The sequence below is a fragment of the Pantherophis guttatus genome, chromosome 7 (genome assembly GCF_059756535.1).
Source record: "Pantherophis guttatus breed Tessera chromosome 7, ASM5975653v1, whole genome shotgun sequence".
Taxonomy (NCBI): domain Eukaryota; kingdom Metazoa; phylum Chordata; class Lepidosauria; order Squamata; family Colubridae; genus Pantherophis; species Pantherophis guttatus.
The window spans coordinates 17,352,336-17,376,467 of NC_142069.1; the positions used below are offsets into that span (position 1 = coordinate 17,352,336).

The window sequence follows — 24,132 nt, forward strand, 5'->3', positions numbered from 1 at the left end:
TTAGGTGTAATTTTTTAACTTGTGCCTTAATTTCTTTGGCTTACTGTTTTTAACTCTGATGACTAGAACTGCGGGGTCAAGTGTCGCAATCAGGACTTTTTTCCTTCAATAAACCGGGCGTGGGCATGGCCAGTGTGATGCAACCGGCCCCGTGGCAGTGAGCTCGACAGCCCTGCCCTAGAAGTTAAATGTTTTTTTAAAAAATTTTTTTTGATTTATATGCCGCCCTTCTCCAGACTCAGGGCGGCTTACAATGCGTTAAGCAATAGCCTTCATCCTTTTGTATATTTTATACAAAGTCAGCTTATTGCCCCCACAAACTGGGTCCTCAATTTACCCACCTTAGAAAGGATGGAAGGCTGAGTCGACCTTGAGCCTAGTGAGAATTGAACTCGCAGTAATTGCAGGCAGCTGGATGTTAAATGCTGCCTTAGGAGGCATTAGCCTCCTACGCCACTCAGGCTCCTCATACATACATGTATGCACATAGTATGTATGTACACAGGGAAAGCATAATTGGAAATGTTGAAGGTAGTTGTACCTTCAACAAAATTAACGAAGTAGACTGATACTATTATCTTAAAATGTTCCAAAGGTTTTTTTTCTTATGTGGAGATTAATATCAAATGGCCTATTATTAGTTTAAATCAGGGGGTCTGCAACCTTAAACACTCAAAGAGCCATTTGGAGCCATTTCCCTCAGAAAAGAAAACACCGGGAGCCACAAAACCCTTCCCATGCCTGACTATTTCTTGAGCGGCCACAAAACTAGCATATTTAGTTGAATTAATCGTTCTGTTTTCTCCTGAAACTTTTCTTTTCTTGGATTTATCCATGGTTGGCCTACTGGGGGTGGGTGGGTTAAAAGCTCAATTAATTGCATGCTGGGGGGTGTCGCACATTGGCGGTTGTAACACACATTTTGAGTTACAGGGAGCTATAGCAGAGGGGTGAAAGAGCCACAAGTTAATGACCCTTGGCCTAAATGCAGGCTATGAGTTTTTACATTAAACCTCTGTAATTGTTAATGATCAACCAAAAAATATATATCAAGACAAAGCTATAATGCAAGTTTTATTGTTCTACACCAGAGCATAAATCAATAGATGCGTCATAATTCTTTCCTGGGTTCAGAAAGATTTCTGCAAAGTAAATTATACTCGTGAAAACATATGAATGACCCATGCTGGAAAGCACCTGTGTTGTAACTAAATCCTATGCAATTTTATTCAGATGCAAGTTTCTGCTCAATGGGTCTGACTCTTCTTTTAGTGCACCCTGCAACCCTACACACACACTTTATCCTGGGTGATAGATCTGTGTTTGAGACTGAAGCCCTGTCACTTATGAATAGAGTTCCCCTTGATCTATGCTTCTCCTTCAATTAGGTTAGTAATCTATAAAGAACTCAGGAAAGCACTTATTCCAAGAACTGGTTTTGATTTGAAAAATCTTTGTGGCTCGCTGTAAGAGATTCTCTTTTCTATATATATTGGTATCAACCGTTCTATGCTGCCCAGTTTGAGAGTGTCATTTGGAAATTCCTTTCTTCTCTATAATAAACCAAGATACAGCCCACCTAGCACTTTTCTTGGGATCCCTGCATAGCATATCATTCTTAGCCAGTGAAAAGTTCTTATAGATCACATCTCTTCTAGGCATTGCAAAAGCAATCGTTGAATATCTCTGGCCTGATTCTGTGTCTAAATCAACATATCAGAGACCAAATCTAGGTACTCCATTAAAAAGGTAAAAGGAATTTCTTTTCAAGTCTCACACAAGTTTCAATTGTTTTCTTCTGCCCTGGAATGTAAAGTGTATGCTATACTTAGTGAAGTTACATATTTGTAACTAAAAAAAAAAAAAATGTGGAAAAAAAGTTTGTTGCAGCGACAGGTCTTTATCAACACTGACATATCATTATCAATAATCTCGTAGGTCGCTCTCCAGTCCATATATCTTTGATTTTAAGTTTTTAAGTTCTCCTTGTAGCTTCTTGGTTCTCTTGTTCCCTCGGCGAACTTCATGCAGAATTGCAAGATCTTGGTCGGGTCCCACGTTCATTACCACCTAGAAAGAAAAACAATTTCAAAGGAAGAAGAGTTTGATTTTGGAAAAGGAATACAGAAAGTTTTGAGTAGATTTTATTGACTGATGGACTGAAAGGACATATATGGCTGCCCATCTCAAGAACAATAATTTTGGGTGGCTCACAAAAACAGCAGTAGAAATGTAACCAGAAAGAATGAAACCATCATCAAAAGATAGTTCCTAGAACACCCCCTCCCCAAAACACTCAGTCATCAACATTTAACAATTAATGGGGTGCAGCCACTCCCTAACTCAGGAGTCTCCAATCTTGGCAACTTTAAGACTTGTGGACTTCAACTTCCAGAATTCTGGGAATTGAAGTCCACAAGTCTTAAAGTTGCCAAGATTGAGTTAGGGCAGGGATCTCCAATGTTTGGGAGATTTTTAAGGCCATCTGGAAGACTAATAGGTAAAGGCTTGTGAGATCTGGGGAGGATGTTGCATAGGGCAGGGGTTGGTACAGAGAAGGCACACTTCCTAGGTCTCACCAGATAACATTTAAGGAAACGGGAGAATGTACTTATCCTATCTAACCTAGTGCAACCTTGGGTAGATATCCTCAGGGAGAAGCCATAAATAACTTGACGCTATACCACATACAGTTTTAAAGATGATAATCAGCACCTTGAATTGGACTCCAAACAATAATGGTGTCCAGTGTAGCTCACAGCAATTGCATAACACCGACAACTAAAGGGTGTCCAGAGGTGCAAGATGCAGATGTCTTTTGGCCAGTTGTAAATTTTAGATGGTCTTCAAGGGTAGCCCCACGTAGAAAATATCGTCATAATCCAACCAGGCAGTGCCCAGAGCATGTGAGCAAGGCCTCTTGCTCCAGGAATGGTATAATTGGTGCAGAAGATGGAGCTGCACAATGACCAACACCCCCCCCCTTCCCCCACCAGCCATTGCCATCACCTCAATCAGGAGCCCCAAATCTAGGATAAGTGTGGAATAAGCTCTGTGTGGTAGAGTTCTACCTTGGCAAGAATCAAAGATGGTACCCTCATCAGATTGGGGGGGCATAAAAATCAGATCCACTGCATCATGTTATGGTTGTGTCATGGGTTTGTTTCTTCTGATCCAGTACCTCACAACTTAAGACAATGGGTCAGAACCCAAATGGCATTGCCTGGCTGACCAAGGGTAAAATTTATAACTGGTTATCAGCACACTGATGATACAGCACCCCATACTGGGAGGACTAGAACTTTCTTCTTCCTAATCCAGTCTCTCTTTAGCCACCACATCATCTGGCTCTTGGTAAAAACACACTTAACTGAAAATAGATTCTGCTAATTATTGTTTCTGAAGTTTGGAAATTTGCATTATTTCAGAGGAATTGTTATTTTAACCTTTTCTACCTTGAAAAGTTGCTTCTCCACATCCTGCAGCTTTTGTTGGAATTGTTTGATATCGTTTTTAAACCCTTCCACCTCCATGGCCCGCCTTTTTTCCAGTGCCTCGTAGCGCCGGGTCATTAACTGTAGACGCTTTCCCATCTTTTCTGACTGTTGCTACAAATGTGGAAGCAAAACGTTAAGAGTATAGTGTGATCATCAGATATCTGTCAGCAGTTCTCATGGCAAGATAGAGGAAGGAGCTACCATACTTAGTCAAAGTTGCCCTCAAAAGCCATTTACCTTGAACATTTCTTGACCTAAATTTCCTTCCTCCCGAGTCTTAGACAACTCCTCTTCCAATGAAACACACTGTTCTCGATACATGTTTGCTAATTTCCGCTCCTGGGTCAACTGATCTCTTAATCCCTGGAGGCGAGATTAAAAAAAATCTTTATTTGAGCAGCTAGAAGGAAGTGCAGAAATGGTAACATCAATAAATAATTAAGAAAAAAAAAATGACTGGCAAGAAACTTTTATGACATCATTTCAATGCACCTGTCAGAGTTCCAAGTAACACCCCCCAATGAAAGAAGACTCCGAGGCTTAAGTTTCCTCAAAGTTCCTGTTTATTGAAGATGTCATATTGGCACATCTGGGAAAACCTGAATCTGAAAGTTTCCAGGTTTTCCCCACCCAAGTGAAAGTTGTCCCTGCCCAGCACCCACATGTCCATCACGTGGCCCAATCATCCACCATCCAAACTGGAGCCGCTTCCCAGTCATCTGACTCCAGGTGCCAGGGCAAGGTGCCCTTGACTCTCAGAGAAAGAAATGTTATTTTGACTACATATCATCCATACTCTATGCCCGTGATGATGAACCTATGGAACGTGTGCCATAGGTGGCATGTGGAGCCATATCTGTGGGCATGCGAGCATTGCCCTAGCTCAGCTCCAGTGTGCATGCGCATGCCGGCCAGCTGATTTTAGGCATTCTGGCTATTTCTGGCCTCCGGAGGGCCTCTGGGTGGTTGGGAAAGGCAGTTTTCACCCTGGAGCCTGGGGAGGGCAAAAAACAGGCCTTCCGGTCCCACCGGAAGCTGGGAAACAGGCCATTTCCAGCCTCCAGGATGGGGGGGAAGGCCAAGAAAGCCTCTGGAGCCTGGGGAGGGCAAAAAATGGGGCTACCGGGCCCACTGTGCCATCACGTTCCAAAAGTGGGGGGAGCACAAGGGGGTCGCACGGGCATGCGCCGGGGAGGGGGAGTGCATTGAATTATGGGTGTGGGCACACACGCGCACGACCCCCCCGTGCTCCTCCCACTTTTGGCACGTGATGGCAAAAAGGTTAGCCATCACTGCTCTATGCAATGCCCCCTCCCATTTTCCCACAGAAGAAAATGTGGCAGGCCTGAAAGCCCAAATGTAAAAGATGGCTTCTGGGTCTGACAGGACCATGGCATCACAGTATTGAAGTTGTATGGTACAGGTAGTCCTCAGCTTATGACCACAATTGAGCCCAAAATTTCCATTGCTAAACAAGACATTTGTTAAGTGAGTTTCGCCTCATTTTACGACCATTTTTGCCACAGTTGTTAAGTAAATCATTGCAGTTGTTAAGTTAGTAATACGGCTGTTACCTTAATCTCTCCTCCATATATTTTGTGAATGTTCTGCTCTCCTTGAAAAACACATCTGACAACTTTTGGCTTTCTCCTCTTGAAAACTTCAACCTTCTCACTGGGAGGTGATCTCTTGGTGAAACTTTGCTGATGAGGACTACTTCTCCATTCATCCAATGTAGTGTCCTGCTTCTCTGGGCTAGCAACCCACCAGCTTTGACAACTTTCATAACTCTGATTGACGTGATCCTGGACCGGACTACCATCCTTATAAACCCTGCTCTGCTTGTGTGCACATTTACATTTGTCCATCTTCCTCAGCAGAGTGTCCTTCTCTGCCATCCAGGATTTTTCATTTGCTCGTGCATCAAACTTTATCTGCAGAAAATCTTTGGTACTCTCATATAGCAAATGTTGAGCTTTATGGTATCTGCGGAGAGGCAGGTTACAATAAATTAGTAACTGATTTATTGGCCAATTTATACTTTAACTCCACTACAAGGGTGAATCAGGATGTGGAACAGGAAGCAACAGCTTCAGTATATCGGCGTGTCCTAGGTTTATGGCTGCTGTGTCACCAAGTGTATTCTGGATGTGAGTCTACATGGATCTGGATCCTAACCCAAATTGGATTAGTCATCTAGGACTCTATTCTGATTTGCAGCTCTCCAGGATTGCTAGACAAAGATTTATCACAGAACCAATATAGTTTTGGTGATTGAATTTGGAACTAATTATCCATGTAACAGCTAGGCTCAATTACAATATGATGGACTCTTTCCTAAGTAATAACATTATCTAGAAGTAATCACTTACAAAACAATCTATCCCACACATACTGTAGCAGAGGTTAAAATCAGAAAGATCATTTAAAAAAAAAAAATGATATTTTGCCCAGGGCAGAATAAAATGCTTTTACAACACCCAACGTATCATTCCTTTTGGTATGTGATCTCAACTGGTCTTTTGCACCTACTTTTCAGTAATATCTTTGATCTGTTCCTGATCTCTCTGATGCTGCACCTGAGCTTCTTCGATACGGATGCGTCGATCTTCTAGCAGTGCTTCAGTCTGCTCCTTTGACAGCTTAGTCTGTTCTTCTAGTTGAGCTTGAAGAGACTCCACCTGAATCCACAAAGAAAAAAAAAATCTGAAGAATATGCTATAATGCAAATAAAAGCTTTCCCTTGCAAAACAGCCTCGTTTGCAGATTTTAGCCAGTTTGATGTAGTGAATTAAGGTGTCGGACCAGAACAGGGGTATCAAACTGGTGGCCCGTGGGCTGGATGTGTTACGTGCAGGCCACGCCCACCCCAGCTCCGTGAAGGGGAAAAAACTTCATGACACATGACGCCACGAGTTTGACACCCGGGATGTCAAGAAGAAGAAAGGAAAGTTCTAGTTCTCTCATAGGTGCAGAAGGTGGCTGGGTGATTTGAACTCTCCAAGTCCAACCCACTGTTACTGGAAAGATTATGAGGAGGGAGCATTATGTATTTATTTATTTTTTTTAGAAAAGCATCACAGTTGTATTTCCAACCACTGAATGTCAAAGATAAAATGATTACTGAAACTGTCATCTGCCATTAATCACTTGTTCTTTCTTCGGACCATACATTTCCAGAGTTGCTCTCCCTTCTCCCAACTTCATTCCCTTCATCTGTCTCAATATTTGCATAGCCACAATTCTCTGAATGAGAATAAGGGGGAAAATGTAGTTTACAGCAGACAACTCTCTCTTGTAATAAAAGATTGCAAACCTGTTAGGTTACATTGTACTAGGAGCCCCGCCTGGAAGAGAAGCGGGGGTCCATTCAAAATCCCTTCAATGATTGTAGTAACATAAGAGAATAAAATGTTAAGGTGAGTCCTGGGTAACTTGATCAGAGACCCGATTAGTGTATAAGGGCGTGGGAACATACATCTGCATAGCTAAATTTATTATTTATTCAATTTATATCCCGCCCTTCTCCTGCAAAATTCTGATGAAACAGTGACATATTACCAGGAAGAGAACTGTATAGAAATGGCTCCTGAGTCATCAATTCTTGTTCCTTTCAGTCAGTCAAAGCAAAAAATCAGAACTCTTGGGGATATTATCTTGTCAGACTTCTCTTGATGGATACCAGATCTGGAAGTTTCCCCAGTGAGCCATTCAAGGCTGCAAATCTCTTAAACTTCCAATTGCAAAGCCAAGACAGCATCCCAGCAACGGCTGAGTAATATATAGATAGGTTCTATTAACAGATCTACTACATTCTTATGCCATTTTTCCCCCGCTCACACTTTGTCATGTTCAGTGCATGCTTTTTGAGTGGGAAGAATGGTTGCTAATGGTTCCATTGTGGTGAACGGCTAGTCTAATTTCAGCTTGTTCTGGTTCTCTCCTTGACAACACCGTCTCTAGCGTGACCTCTTTTGCAATCTTTTGTTCAGTAAGGCAGTAAAGTCAAACTAGGTGCCTGAGAAAACGGTCCCTTTTTAATGCTCTTTTGGTAGTCTCTACTACTTTCTTTCTCCCACTTTTCTCAGGAAAGACACACCTGAAATGGAACAGATTAAGGCCCTTAGTACCAGATCTGTCTATAATAGATCCAACTTGTACACCAAGAAATGGTGGATTAGAGGGAAGACTGGCATCCATTACCAAAACCTGGCCAGATGAAAATACCCTTCATTATGTTGTTTAACCGGGATGTAGTCAAGATTCCAATGCAGGAGGGGCAGGGGTGAAATGTTCCCGGTTCGGACTGGATCACCCGATCCGGTAGCGATGGCGGCGGGTGGTTCGGAGAACTGGTAGCAAAAATCCCTGCGCCCCCCTCTACCATGCCCAGCTGAGCCGCACGATCATCAGAGGCTTTTTTTTTTAGTTTTAAAAGCATTTTTTCTACAACCTCTTCCGATGAAAAAATGCTTTTAAAAGTAAAAAAAAAAAAAAAAAAAGCCTTTGATGATCGCGCGGCTCAGCTGGGATCCTCAGAGGCTTTCCAAAGCATTTTTTTCTGCAATCTCTTGGCCGAAGAGGTGGTTAAAAAAAAAATGCTTTGAAAAGTCTGACGATCCCAGCTGAATTGCCTGATCAGCAGAGGCTTTTCAAAGCATTAGAAAAAATGCTTTGAAAAGTTTTTTTTAAAAAAAGTTGGCCACGCCCACCCAGTCACATTACCCCCTACCAAGCCATGCCCACCGAACCGGTAGTAACAAATTTTACATTTCACCCCTGAGGAGGGGTGGAATGTCAGTAGTATATCACCATGAAATGTAACCATGTTCATTACCATATACACATTCTTTAACACCTTAGTAGAAGAACCGATCCTGACTTTGATTTGATGAACTGAAACCCAGACCAGCATGGTGATTCTACAGTTTTTCACGTAATCCTACCAATTACCTGTAGTAGGAGTGTTTGGTTGTCTTTTTGGTATCTATTTGCACATTCGGGTTTCTCTCTTCTATTTTTAAAACCTACAAAGAAAATAAGTGACAAGATGTTATCCCATTCATTTTATTTATCTGAAAGGTTTTCTTTGAGGTAATGTTTTAAGGCCACAATAGTTAACAGAACAGAACTATGCACTTACTATGAACATTCTTTTTCTATACACGGAAAACCAAGTTGCTCTTTGCCCTTGCTCCAAAAGAAAAAATTAAATGCCTGAATTAGGGGGAAGAACCTCTTTCTTAAAGTTGCAGGGTAAAAGAAGAGAAAAAAACCCTATCAGAATAAAAACTCAGGATAGTTTTTTCCCTATGATAAAAACCATCATCTTCATTTGCTGTAGAGAAATAATTTTTGCAATCATTTCTATTTCTCTTTTCCTACAGTGGAAGGAGGCATCCTGAAAACTGAGATATACTAATGGTGTCCAAAAAAAAAAAAGGGGGGGGGGATTGAAAGAACTTCAGGAATGTAGGAAGGCAGATTGTAACAGATTTGCCAATGGCAATTATGGGAACTCTGCTAAGAAAAAAAAAAAAGCCTGAAGTAGCTACATCCTTTACAGAATGGGTCACAACTCTCTCCAAAGCAGCAAGAGGAATAGGAATATTCCTTATTGGCCAAGCGTGACTGGACACACAAGGAATTTGTCTCCGGTGCATAAGCTCTCAGCCTACATACGAACAACAAGTGATAAATCAAAAGATAACAGTAGGAGTAGTAGGAAAGATGAGAAGGGATAATGGAAATAACAGCCCTACCACATGGGTGTATATCTTTAGGCATAAGACAGTGCTATGGGAATTAAGTGTGTAGCAGAGTGATGGCACGGGGGGCGGAAAAACTGTGTCTAGTTGTTTTTGCATGCAATGCCCTGTGGCTGCGTCCTAGCCCTGATTGCATTGGTATCAAATAGCTTGCTCTGTTTTACTATTATTTTATGGATTATTATATTACTTTATTATATGATATGGGTAGTCTACAGCTAGATTTACAGTCTAAGACTTGTAGAAACTTAATTCTAGTCCTAACCAAGGACCTATGAATTATTAAGGTATAATAATAATATTTATCCCACCCTTTTAATATATAACTTGAGGCGGCAAACATGCCTAATACTCCTGCCACCTATTTTCCCCACAACAGCCTTCTGAAGTGGGCTGAGTGACTGGTTCAACGTCACCCAGCTGGCTTTTCTTGCCTAAAGAAGACCTAGAACCTATATTGGTTTCCAGGACAGCACCTTCACCATGACACCAAACTCTCTCTCCAATTCTCTCATTCTAATTCTACATGCTATTGGTAAACCTGAAACGTAGAACAGCCTGTGTATTTCTGGACTCATTGCTTACACCAAAAGTTCTTATTGATGCGCCACAAAATTATATAGAGGTAATCCACTGGTGGTTACGCTACTATGGCTGAAATCAAAGTGATTAGCACAAAGAGGGGTAGTCATACGGATAGTACTTCAGATAGCAAAGGAGAAGAACTGCTATTTAGAGTTTGTCTCTTTTTGACTGGTAGTTAAAATTTCCCCTGTTGGTGTTCTGCCTATCTGAGGGATTCCTGAAATAACTGAGAAAAACTTTTAGGTTTTACTTTCTTTAACGAATCAATGTGACCAATTCATTGAATTAACCATAACAATTGATCAATGGAATAGCTTGCCCGCAGAAGTTGTAGGTGCTTTGTCACTGGAGGTTTTTAAGAAAAGACTGGACAGCCTGTGGGAAATAGTATGGGGTCTTCTGCTTGAGCAGGGGGTTGGACTAGAAGACCTCCAAAGTCCCTTCCAGATCTATTCTGATTGAAATTAGTTTGAGATTCTTTGGGAAAAGAAGCCCACGTAATTCTGTGCAATGGAACTTAGCAGGAAAATCGCTGGGAGGGCATGTTTTCTCCCTCTATGGCTGTTCCAAATCTTAGCCTTGTCTAGTGAAAAGGAGAAACCCAGTTTTTAGGAAAGGAGAGAAGAGGAAAGATTTCAGCTCAAATCATTTAGGAAAAATTAAAGTACAACTCCCAAATTTACAGGCAGCATCTTGAGAGTTGTAGCAATACATTCATTGGGTACCGCAAAGGAGAAGGCTAAATATTCAAGTCCAATTAGAGTCAGATCTTTTCCATAAAACCCTATGGTATCTGAATGTTATCTCTAATGTTTACTCAAAGTAATTTTTATTTTTCCACTGACCTATTATTGAAGTGTATTTGTCACATCCTTCCTGGGAATCTCTTTTAGTAGGTGCAGGTAGTTGATCTATAGTGACCTATAATAACCAAAACATTGCTCATATTTTATTTTATCAAAGTATTTCATATACACATTAGACACAGTAATTATAAGAAATAATAAAATATATAGATAACAATGATCTAGTTTCAACTATTAATGTTATGCTTGTATCTTAATATTTCTTCATACATTTTCCTACCTCTTTTACCAAATTGTGCAAATTAACCTACTTGCTCTAGTTAATTTTCCCCATTAATCACGACTACCCTGTCTTTTATAACTTAATTTTCCAATCGATGTTGATGTGTGAAATAATCTATCATTTACTGCAAGTCCTTCAGATCTCAACTAAGAAGGCGGCATAATCTGGAGCGATAGGTATGTTTATGTTTCCAGCTGATAAAAAGTCTAAAATCACTAGAAGCATACATTTTTATTAATGTATTAATACATTAAACCACTAGGGGGACATCACACAACTTTGCTTTACACTGTTTAATGTCAAGCTATTACCTATGCGTTGTTTTCTCTTGCATGCTTTATTTCCTTCATATACCCACTTTTAAAGCTTTCACCAACCAATCTCCAATTTCTTATTTCTGTGAAACACCCCATGCCTATTCACTTTAGCATGTCTTTTCTCTAGATCAACAAATATAAACTTTCTTTTTTGAAATTAATTTTTCAATAAATCTATTGAAGAAGAAAAAAAATCTGGTCTCTGCTCACTTCTCTGTCAATAAAATGCTGCATTGCATTTCCCAAACCTTTCAGTCAGCATTCACCAGTTTCCTAGCACATTTAATAACAATAGCACTTAGACTTATATACCTCTTTACAGCCCTTTCTAAGCGATTTACAGAGTCAGCATATTGTCCCCAACAATCTGGGTCATTTTACCGACCTCAGAAGGATGGAAGGCTTGAGTCAACCTTGAGCCTGGTGAGATTCGAACTGCCAAATTGCAGTCAGCAAAAGTAGCCTGCAGTACTGCACTCTAACCACTGTGCGCCACCATGGCTCATTTAACAAACTGATTTGCTTCTGACTGTGTCAGCGACTGCATATACTTCCAAGCTGGTAATATTATACTGGCTTGCAGCATAATCTCTAGATTAGAGATCCAAGTTTGCTCAGAATACTTGTGGCACAACTGGAATTTAGTTGTACTTGTAACACACATGACAAAACCGAGCAGTGCTGTCTTTATCATGTATAGGTAATGTTGCAAGTAGCACAACTAAACCGTCTCTTATCATTAAAAGTCATTCCTATGAAAGCGGACCTATATAATTATTTATTTTTAACAACTTGACTTGAATGATAGATTGACCAACCTTGACTTACAAGGCTTTCTGGAATTGTCACTTGGAAAAGTATTGGGTTTAGGCCTATGAGGCACAAATTCATCAATTTCATTAAAACTTCAATTTATTGATTTACATTAGCTTTTGCCTGAAAATTTATGCATGTGATTATGTTTATATCGTGCTCTTTCTCTGAGAACTAAAGGGTACTTTTCATTCCAAAAATATATTGCAGTTCCTTGAATATATTTTGCTGCCTTTAAAAAAAAGATCTTGTTGCAGCTACATTTTATATCATTATTTAAATCTTTTTAATAAGCCATAACAATAATGTAAGTAATGTATTATATAAAATAAACAAATGGAGTAAAAATATCTAGGTTAATTGATGGTCCTTACCTTATTTGGGGGTTCTTGGTGAAAATAGGTAATTTCACCCTCATCTGTTCCTAATAAAGCCAAAAGATGTTGAATCTTCTTTCTGTCATCTAGTTCTCTGTAGATTGAAAATAAAGCAATTTATTTTCTGTCCTCTAAATCCCCGTGCATTGAAAATAATGCAATTTATTTCTGTTCCTAAATGCTGATGTATCCTGCACTTTTTGTTGACTTCAAGGTTCACCTAAATCTCTGAAAACCATTTTTTAAAAATTTTACATACTCTAGAAGTTTTCTTTCTTGTAGAATCTAACCACTTTTAAGTCTTCACGAAAACTTTATGGCAAACTAATGGTCGGAAACACTGTGTTTAAAATGTAATTTCTTCTCTGCTGAAGATATTATTTCTCTCAATGTCTTCTATTTCAGAAAGAACAAATAGAAATTAGAGTAGCACCTTATGACTAAGAACGTGAACTTGAATCTTTAGCCACCAGGAGGCAATGTTGGCAAATCATTTTATAAAATAGAGGCTGCTTAAAATCAGATGCTTTGGAAGAGGAAGTTCTATTTTAGGACTAAGACATACATATAAGTAGAAATGTACCAGCATAACTCCCGGGACCCGTATCAGTCCAGATATGGTAATTCTAAAATTCCTATCATAGGATTGCAAAAAATAATATCCCAAAACAATGGGAGAAATCCTCTGTGCTTGACTTGCAACAGAGTAAAGTTGATAAATATGAACTGTTCATATGTGAATTGGGCTTGTTGTTTTTTGTTCAAACAGAAAGGCAAGAAAGGATTCTGAGGATCTGATACAATTTCTTGGAAATTATTTTTATGAAATGGATTATCTGGCCCTTTTTTGGGGGGGAGGGAGATTTTTGATTAATACTCTATTAATTGAACAAAACAGATACCTCTCTTACTCAATTGGATGTATTTATTTTCAACATTTTTATCCAATATTTTAGGTAAGAGAAAAATATACTGCTCAAAAAAATAAAGGGAACACAAGCAGAAGACATCCGAGATCTGAATGAATGAAATAGCCTTATTAAATACTTTGTTCATTACATACAGTAGTTTATACACTGTTCAAACTAAAGGGAACACAAAACTACTGTATGTAATGAACAAAATATTTAATAAGGCTTTTTCATTCATTCAGATCTCGGATGTCTTCTGTTTGCATTCCCTTTTTTTGAGCAGTGTAGTATATTTGGGATCCCACACTGATATATATACTGTACAGGTAGTCCTCCACTTACCACCACAATTGAGTCCAAAATATCTGTTGTTAAGTGTTAATTTCATTTGTTAAGTGAGTTTTGCATGATTTTACAGCCTTTCTTGCCCCTGCTGTTAAAGTGAATCACTGCAGCTGATAAATGTCCGGTTGTTAAATGAATCTGGCTTCCGCATTGATTTTGCTTCTCAGAAGGTTGCCAAAAGGGATCACATGACCTTGAAACAGCAACATGAACCAGTTGCGAAGCATCTGAATTTTGCTGCAAAAATTGTAACTGTTCTGTAGTTCAAATTGTATTCCAGTGAGAAAAGAGAAGATTCATTTGCAGTTTTTCTCAAGAAAACAGCAGAGGAATGAAAGGGTCTGTAAGTTTACTCTCTCACTGACAGTCTGCATCTTTGTCATAGATCCTTTCCCCTAAGAAGCAAGTACCAATTATATTCCAATGTCATAAAATAAAAAGGTAAGGAAGAAGCAAATTGCTCTCATCTGCATTCCATTCACACACATCTTATTTTTTGCCCAAGTGCAAAATTCCAATATATTTCAAATCTATAAATCCCATCAATCTCTTGCCATTTTTCAGTGTTCCAGACCAGGCCACAAACCTGATTTTCAGTCGATCGTTTTCAGCATAAAGGCGCAGCACATGCTCTCTTTCTTGAAAAAGGTACATTTGCACGTCACTCAAAGCCTTCTGCAGTTCTGCAATTTCTTCTTCTCGCTGACGCATTTCCCATTGCAACTTGTGCTGTGGAGAGAAAAAAATATTATCAATCCCCTGGCAGAAGAAACAAAAGTAGAATACAAGTTTTCTCAAGACCACGTTCCATCCCACACCCAAGGGAACTTCTTGACAGAACGCTAGCATTTAGCCTGTCAAGAAGGTGCTTAATATCAAGTTCTACAAATTGTAACAAGTGTTTTCTTCATGCTTACCATCTCTTCTGTATGCTGAGAATGGTCTTCTAGACTTCAAACATCAATGGAAGTTCAAGTAGCTATTAAGTGAACTGTCCAGCCCTCTCTTAGCCCTATTACAGGGGTCAGCAACCTGAGGCTCTGGAGCTGCATGTGGCTCTTTCACCCCTCTGCTGCGGCTCCCCGTCACTCAAAATATGCATCCCAACTGCCAATGTGTGACACCTGCCGGCACACAATTTATTGAGCTTTTCAACCCCCGGTAGGCCAACCATGGATAAATCCAAGAAAAGAAAAGTTTCAGAAGAAAACAGAACGTTTAATTCAACTACATATGCTAGTTTTGTGGCCACTCAAGAAATAGTCAGGCATGGGAAGGGTCTTGTGGCTCCCGGTGTTTTCTTTTCTGTGGGAAACAGGTCCAAATGGCTCTTTGAGTGTTTAAGGTTGCAGACCCCTGCCCTATTATAATCATTACTTTCCTCTATGCTTCTAATGTTTGTCCTATTTTCTAATTTAGTTCCACTTTCTTTTCTCTTAGCATATCGTATCAAACTCTCAAACTATAAATTGGTTGGTTTATTATCTACATTCGGCTTCTTCAATAAAAACACTTTTAAGGAATAGACCAGGGAACAGCTCTACTTAGACCTAGCAGAACTACTGTGAGCCAGAATAATCGCTATGGTATTGGCTTAGCTTAATCAAAGATCAGTAAATGAATCAAGAGAGGATAAAAGTGCTTTGAATAGGACTACAGAACTGCCATGGTCCTTGGAACACAACTGCTGTCTCCCATTCTTAAGGAGTATAGTCTACAAATAAAATATATATAAGAGGGAGTCAAGCTATTCTCCAAAGCACCTGAGGGCAGGACAAGAAGCAATGGGTGGAAACTAATCAAGGAGAGAAGCAACTTAGAACTAAAGAGAAATTTTCTGACAATCAGAACAATTAATCAGTGGAACAACACGCTTCCAGAAGTTGCGAATGCTCCAACACTGGAAGTTTTTAAGATGATGTTGGATAACTATTTGTCTAAAGTGGTGTAGAGTTACCCTTCCCAGCAGGATATGCCAGGAAGGGATTGGGCCATGAAATCTTGCCTCATATTCCTTCCTTACTTGTATGGAGAACCTTGTTCAACTGGCCTCTCACTTTCCTGGGTGCCTCATTTTCTTCCTGGGAAAGTCAGCATCCTAAAGAAAAGCAACACTTCCTTGCACCTCCCAGAATTATCTGTGTTTTCCTTTTTTCCCAATGTGAGTATAGAGTAATAAAATAGGGAATAATAGAGCAGCAACAATAGCAATAGCACTTAAGACTTATATACCACTTCACAGTGCTTTTACAGCCCTCTCTAAGCAGTTTACAGAGTCAGCCTATTGCCCCCCAACAATCTGGGTCCACATTTTACCCACCTCGGAAGGATGGAAGGCTGAGTCAACCTTGAGCCGGTGAGATCTCTCCTCACAGTAACTCATGTCCTTGTCACCTCACGGTTAGATTATTGCAACGTGCTCTACATGGGGCTACCCTTGAAAGGTGTTCGGAGACTACAGTTGGTCCAAAATGCAGCCGCGCGAGCTATCGTGGGTACACCTAGATACACCCACATTACACCAATTCTCCACGAGCTGCACTGGCTCCCTATTAGTCTCCGGGCACAATTCAAGATGTTGGTTATTACCTTTAAAGCTCTACATGGCTCAGGGCCAGGTTATCTTCGAGACCGCCTTCTACCACATAGCTCCCAGCGACCGATAAGATCCCACAGAGTTGGTCTCCTCCGGGTCCCGTCAGCTAAACATTGTCGGCTGGTGGGCCCATGGGGGAGGGCCTTCTTTGTGGCTGCCCCAGCTCTCTGGAACCAGTTACCTCCTGAAGTCCGGACTGCCCCCACCCTATTGGCCTTCTGAAAAGCGGTGAAGACCTGGCTTTTCCAGCAGGCCTGGGGCCATTGATCTTGCTGTTGCGATCTTGTGAGATCCGGCCATGAATGATGTGAATCGGTTTTAATGTTTTAATTTTTAAATGTTTTTATAATGGTTTTTTAAATGTATTGTAAGCCGCCCTGAGTTTTCGGAGAAAGGCGGCATATAAATTGAACTAATCATCATCATCACCATCATAACTGCTGAACTGCAGCTAGCAGTCAGCTAAGTAGCCTGCAGTACTGCACTCTAACCATTGTGGCACCTCAGCTTGGATAACAAAGTTATCAATTACTTAATGTTCCATATTATCTTAGAATTTATTAACACAATGCACATGTGTAAGCATGTGTACACACACACGCATGCACAGAGCACTTTGAACCTTTTTGATATCACATCTATTGACAAAAAGCATAATTATGCAATGAAAATTATTCTTTTCATCCTGCTTGTTTTTTAAAGCCACCACCCAAAATTATATATTTTAAAAAGTGAAATATAGTTTTGGTTTAATTTAGGTCAGACTAGAATGCATTCTCCTGTTAAGACTCTGAATGAAAAACAAAGATGGAAGCAGGAGAATGCTGCTTCAGCTCATATTGATTCTTTTAAAAACTAAGGCGGATAAAGATTTCTTTCACTATCAGTGATTTAAAACAGTTTTTAAAAAAGTATGAGGATTCAGATAAATATAATGTATGGAACCAAGTTCCAGATAATTCATATTTCTCTTTAATACTTTTCAGTGAAAATGCCTTCTATGTAGCTTTGGCAAAAAATTCAAAGCCATAAAAGGACAAAGGAGTAAACCTTGAAGCTTCCTTATGTGGCTTTCCAGATCACTCATCTCTTGGTGGATTAATAACCTGACTAGGTGGCTCAGTGGCTAAGACATTGAGCTTGTCGATCAGAAAGGTCGGCAGCTTGGCGGTTTGAATCCCTAGTACAGGTCTCCTGTGTGAGCAGGGGGTTGGACTAGATGACCTACAAGGTCCCTTCCAACTCTGTTACTCACTCTCTTTTTCTTACCTGTTCATCATAAGACGCTTTGTACGTCTCCAACCGTTTGACCAGTCCTTCATGTTCTTCATCGAATTCTGCAATCTTCTTTCGATAGTACTCCAGCAGCTCCCGAGAGGGACGAAGGTAGGCCAGACGTTCATTGATTGAAGGAAGAGGGGTAGAATCATTTTGGTGAGGCGAAGGAGAGAGAGCACCTTTGGAAGCAGCACATGGAGTGCTTGATCTGGAAAAGATAATTAAATACCAAAAGAAGAGTTAACATTACTAAAAGCTTTTAACCCTATACTTGCATGTGATCTTAGACTCATGTGGGACACTGAGCGGAAAGGTATTATAAGGCTGGGAGTGGTCCCTGAAACAGGATTCCTGCCTACAATCCAGATTAGGATTGTTCTGTTAAATAAGGACTTTTAAGAGCATTTATTTTCATTTAATTTTGAAAAGGGTAGAAATTAGGTAAACTATGCACCTTAATGAAAGAATGCAATCTGTTTACTCATTGCTGGTTGCTACAGGCACAGCATAGCTGGCTGGAGAATTCTGGGAATGGAAGTCCACAAGTCTTAAAGTTGCCAAGTTTGGGAACCCCTGGTCTATAGGGACATCAATACATCGTGACATCTCTTCAACGGGCAAGATTAAACTTTATTGTAATTTGTTTTAATTATATTATTAATAATTTTGTTAATTATATTACATGCAGTTTTAAGCACCCACAGTGATCTGACTTTGAAAAGGGTATCACACCTCAAACAACAAATTCATAAACTCCAACAAAGGCCCAAAATTTCAGCTTTGCCTACTCCTGAGTATGTTGCTTTGGAAACTAAAAATGGGATGCTGGGAGGTCTATGAATCGTGCTTTGCAAGATTCTTATTACTCTTGAGATAAATGAAGAGGAAAACAACAAAAGACATTTGAAATCAGCATCTAATTCTTTGACTTACTTTTTGCAAGGTGTTCTTGGAGAAGTAGCCATGGCGCTCGTTCTCCCCATCTGCAATGCATTTAATATATTGAATTACTGAGCCATAAAACATCTCTCACCATTTGGCCTTTATCCAAAAAGATCAGAAAACAAAAACATTTCTTAGACCTTTTTTCACAATCTGTCCCCCTATGCCATAATAAAGAACTTAACGAGATGACTTATACCAATGGTAGGTGTAATCCAACTCAATAAAAATGGGATAGCTCATGGATTACTGTAGATTCAAAATAAATTAGTCCAATTCAGCTCTGATCTGTAACAGCTCTAAAAACTGGTCATTTAAGTTATCTTAGGTTTATTTGTAACACCTGCTGTAGAACTATGGCTTGGTTCATATAATGCAGCTATGTGGTTTCTTTGGTTTGTCTTAGCACGCTCTATGAAGTATTGTGGTTTGAAAGGCATGGTTTATGGATGAAAGTCTTTTGTGGACCGAATCAATTGTGGCTTACTTGTAGTTAAACAACAATGATTGAAACAATATGGGTATGACACTAATGTTTGTATTATTGCAGCTCTTCCATTAACATTTAACTTTATTAAAATGTTCCAATCATTAAAACAAACAATCCACTGAAATCTTTAATATAATTTAAGAACTTCACTCACGCAAGTGAAGTTCAATTCAAATTTACTATTCAAATTGTATGGAAAAAAATTGTTTGTATTCCAATTAAATTTAGTTCCTCTTTTCAGCTTCCTTAATCCTCCTCCAGTGAACCTCACTTATTCAACACACCTTCCCATAATCCACTTAATGGTTTCTGGCAGATTTATTTAGCCCACTTTTAAATGCAAAATTTCAGGTCTGGAATATATTAAATAAGAATATCTTGGTGCATAAAACCAATTCCTCATCAATACAGCTTTTCAATGAACATATGTTCCAAAGATATACTCACAAGAAACTTCATATATTGTAACGTATGGTTTCACTGTGCACATCATTCACCACAAAATTAGACAAACTATACACAAATTCAATTCTACTCAAATTAAACAACCAGAATCTCTCACTAGTCCATGTTAATAACCATATGCATCTATTGTTCTATCTCTGGGCCTCCAAGTCAGCATTTACAAGTTAAGAGTGTTCCCAACATATTCGTTCGTGCTTACGGCATCCAGTTGTCTTATACTACAATTATGATTTGCATTTCCTTCAGGTTCCTTTTTTAAAGAGTGAGAAACTAATATGCTGCAACCCTAACCATTTAACAATGTGCTTGAAACCCACAGGTATCTTGGAGACATCCTTAGAAAATAAAATGGAGGATAATTGAAACCCAGTGCTTTATATATTGGTATATCAGTGTTTGTAGGAAGCAATCCCTACTTCCTGCTATAAGCATAGAGGATGCCTTAGTTTGTTTCTGCATAAAGGGCAAATACATTCTTTGAAAAAGTTTAGCCCCACCTCTTGTGCTTTTGAAAATTAAGGGCTGATATTGAACTGGATGGGTCAGAAGACACAAAGCAAGTTATTCCCTATAATCCTGTAGAGTTCACCAGTTCACAAAGATAAAGAGTCCACTTTATATTTAAATCCTATCAAATATGCAGTTTCCTAACCCTTTAAGAATACATACAGGTGTCGTCTGTCTAAATAGAGGAAAGCAAAGGGTCCCTAACTATAACCTGCCTAATCATCTTCTATTCCATTCAAACTACAATGTTAAAGGATTTACTTTTAGGAAAAAAACAAAAAACCCGACAATGGCTATGCTTAGGCAACACTGTAACCTGTATTGAACCATGGTTTCTCAACCTAATTTTTTGGGCTCTTACCACGTACTATACCAGGGGTCCCCAAACTTGGCAGCTTTTAAGACTTGTGGACTTCAACTCCCAGAATCCTCCAGCCAGCAATAGCTCTGGGAGTTGAAGTCCACAAGTCTTAAAGTTGCCAAGTTTGAAGATCTCTGTACTAGACTATAAGCTAATAGTGTGGGAAAGGCTTGTGTCACATGCCAAAGTATGGTTTCCCAATGCATAGTATAAACCAGAGGTCTTCAAACTTGGCAGCTTTAGGACTTGTGGACTTCAACTCCCAGAATCCACAGCTGGCTGGAGAATTCTGGGAGTTGAAGTTCACAAGTCTTAAAGCTGCCAAGTTTGAAGACCCCTAGTATAAACAAAGCTGGGGGGTGGGGTGGGGCTATATTCAAGATAAGATTGAGTTAGGGGTCTGAAAGGAAGTTTTAAGTCCAACAAGTAATGGAAGATTCATTGCTGGTCAATTGCTTCTGAAAAGTGATAGTTTGCAGTTTCACCCAATAATTTTGTGAGTTTGGCTATAGAGGGAAGCTTACTACGCAGCTGAAAAGGAATCCGACCCCCATACTCAGCCAGCTCAAACCCCACATCAAAACCGTCATACTAATGCAGGCTTCCTTAATAAGAACTGAAAATAAAATCAAATCAAATCAAAACAACGAAGCACGTTTTTTTTGGTGGAGAGAATCTGGGTTTTCCAACCTCTTGAACGGGATACTTCTGGTTTAACGTCAAAAAAAAAAAAAAAAAAAAGGACGAAAGCAACCAGAAGCTACACTATTTTCCCCCCTTGTCCTACCAGAACGCCGTGCAAACCCGTAACACACACCCTTCTCCGTCCCATTTGGAACCAGAAGTTTGTACTTCTCCTCTACGAGACGCTAATTCTGCCGTTCACGACGCCGCTGCTGCTGCTGCTGCTCTCAACGGAAAAACCCAAAATCAAACAACGGGCTGCGAAAGCCCTCCAATCAGGAGAAAGGAAATAAACGAGGGCCCGATATTTTGGCCAATCACAACTCTCTACTCATCACGGCTCGTGTACTACACCTCTGCCGGTACAATAATGAAGGCTAAAGAGTAATTAGAGTCGATACACGTGTGAAGAATTTCCTTGGGTCGTTTTGGCAACGGGATGAAAGTCCTAAACCGATTGGATGAACGGAAAGCACGGATGGTTTTAGTGCAGTCCACATAGCCGAGAACACGAGGTCTCCTTAAGGCTGTCTAGCATTTCCATTCCTCTTCTAGTAAATAATTCGTGTATTGCTTATTTCCTGAAAAAGACCCTTATTCACGTTATTGCACTAACAAAAAGCTTGTGGCACAATATTATCTAAAGATAAGCAACAGTGGACTATCCACAAATTGCTTTTTATCCTGTGATTTAGGAGCACTAAATAGAATTTAATACTGTATTTACGTGCAGAAGTTAAATTCTTCCTGGTGCAGGATAAGATTAAAACCGTTTTAAAATACTAAATTATGAGATATATTGTGTTATTTTAATATTACTAGTTATCATAGTTTATTTTCATGTGGGAATTCCTTGATCAGAATTGACATTTATATAATAACACAGTTGGAATGGACCTTGGAGGTCATCTAGTCCAACCCCCTGCTCACGCAGGAGACTGCTGTACTGATGACCTTTCTGATCAACAAGCTCAGTGACTGAGCCACCTAGACAGGCTCAATTATAATATAATTACATGTATTTCCAGGACTCCACCAAAACATAATTGAGAAATAATATGTACCAGTTCATGAGTTTGACAAATTTAGTATAGTTTAACCCTTTTGATTAAAAATAGAGATTAACAACCACTGGGCAGGCATGTGCATGTGCATATGAAATCTTGTAAGTTGTGTAACCATCCATCTTTGAACACATTAACCAATTAGTGTCCTAAACAGGTTTGGCAAATTGGCAACAGGTTAAGTAGTCAAGGTTAATTGTAACTAAAGATTTTTAGCAATTATGTTAGTAGCATTACTTGTCCTATAAAACAGAACAATTCGGTATATTTATTAAGTCTAAGCAGATTTTATTATTCCATATTTATTACCTACATTTTAGATTTTGTAATTGGTATTTTATTACTTCTACTTTGTGATATTGTAATATTACTATTTTTCTACTAATTGTTCTATAAGCAATGTTGGAAGGCAGTTTATAAATCCTTAAATAAATTTTAATAGCCATGTAGAAAAGATTTTTATTTCATTGCCCAAAGCAAAATTGTAGTACTATGGAATGAACCCTTCCTGGAAGTGATACCAGCTTTCAGAAGAAAGGCATGATTTCTGGCAATTTAATTATTAACTTAGCCAGATTTTCTTAGTAAGAAAAAGTATAACAATAAATGGAACAATCAGCTGCTTGAAAATCTCCCTTTATTTTTGTTTAAGAAATGAAAGTCATTGTAATATCCCCATTCCATCTTTGTTTGAAGCTGACATGAAATGGCAGGAAATTTTAGGCTTTGTTTCACGGATTTAAAGATTACTTCAGGAAAGCACCTCAAGTGTTTTACATTATTTGAAACAATGGTACCCCTTCCTGATTTGAAGGCACTCAACATAAGAATGAATTTGGCATTTCTCCCTCAAAGAATCCTTTTCAGGATAGAAATGAATGAAATCTCCTTTGACTGAAGCTCAACTCCTTCATGGACGCATCTATACAGATTTTGGGGCAAAGATATAAAAGGGTTTGCCTTTGTTTCTGTTGTTTTCCTTCCCTGGTGTAGCCTGCAGTCCTTGTGGTCTTCCAACGAAGTACTGACCAAAATCTTTTTCTCACATGCAAGTCAATGGCATTTTTTCCCCTTGTGTCTGCACAATGTTCTCTTACCATGAGTAATATAGAGAAAAGTAATCCTTGGTTGTCTTTTAAGGTTACAAGAAGTAACATTTCCCCGTTATTCCAACACAGTTGAGGATGTCCAAGAGGTGTATACAATCATCCATGACCTTGAAGAGCCGTCAGGTGACTGGCAGCGACTTGGAACAGAGGCAGGATAGAGATCAGCTAACAGGGGCACCAATTTCACGCTAGTGTGGTTTTCTGCTATTTAAGATGCTGGTAAATAGTATTGCCATTACAATAACCATATTTTCTTGGGGAGAAAAACAAAGCACAAATCTGAAGGGTTCATAAAAATAAATATATTTTAAAAAATAAAGGGCAAATTTGAAAGGGGTTCATCAGACGTAGTTTTTTTTCCCACACTTGGGTTTACAAAGGAAAAACCAAGACAACTGTATTGAACAAATCTGCACTGTATTGTGAAATAAAGGACCATAATTTATAACGAATGTTGTTTATAATGTGATTTTATAATATAATGTAACTACAACTGAACAGCAGCTAGAAGGCGGCCCAGGTCTGGGCCCTACTTTTTGAGCCACCAAAAGAAAACAGGTGAGCCACAGGCGCCCCATTTTTTTTCAGCAAAAGAGAGGAAAACAAAGGTAACCATTCCAAGATACAATTAACCAATTATCTTGCACGAATATTCTCTTCAGCTGTGGAAGTTGTTTTAGGGCTTGAAGTTCCAAGATGCTGAGGGAATGCTAATTACAGTTTTGTAGAAAAAGAAAAAGAGAAAAAAAACAAAAACACACCCTCTTCTCTCGGGGACCCGACAACAGAAGATCTCCCGAGGAAGTTCGTTGAGGGACTGTGAGGGGAGGGGGGGGCAGGGCGCTGAGGTGGCCGTGTTTTTTTATGGGGGTTGGGGGGAAGAAGGGGCGGACGGTTACTGTGGAGACAGGATGGGCGGGGCCTATGGGGGACT

The 24,132-nt window shown here is 39.4% G+C and overlaps 1 protein-coding gene across 2 annotated transcripts; it reads right to left on the reverse strand.

Annotated features, from left to right (window-relative positions):
• Positions 1-1,061: 1,061 nt before the first annotated feature.
• Positions 1,062-24,059, reverse strand: CCDC77 (coiled-coil domain containing 77). Of its 2 annotated transcripts, none has more exons than XM_034403088.3 (12): positions 21,159-24,059; positions 18,510-18,559; positions 17,568-17,784; positions 14,289-14,431; positions 12,444-12,540; positions 10,696-10,771; positions 8,451-8,524; positions 6,030-6,178; positions 5,072-5,483; positions 3,735-3,860; positions 3,456-3,608; positions 1,062-2,070 (listed from the first exon to the last, which is right to left on the reverse strand). In XM_034403088.3, exons 1-12 carry the CDS (start codon positions 21,171-21,173, stop codon positions 1,924-1,926), a joined length of 1,659 nt encoding a protein of 552 aa, XP_034258979.1. In that variant the 5' UTR covers positions 21,174-24,059; the 3' UTR covers positions 1,062-1,923. The 2 variants fall into 2 exon arrangements, with proteins under 2 accessions (XP_034258979.1, XP_087729828.1); XM_087873702.1 differs by having other exon boundaries at positions 18,510-18,617; positions 21,159-21,248.
• Between the last annotated feature and the right edge of the window lie 73 nt (positions 24,060-24,132).

Coding starts and splice junctions, on each gene's coding strand:
- CCDC77 (XM_034403088.3), bottom strand. Junction 8,525..10,695: donor CAAATACACTTCAATAATAG/GTCAGTGGAAAA, acceptor TTTTCTTTGTAG/GTTTTAAAAATAGAAGAGAG. Junction 2,071..3,455: donor TGGAGAAGCAACTTTTCAAG/GTAGAAAAGGTT, acceptor TTTTCTTTCTAG/GTGGTAATGAACGTGGGACC.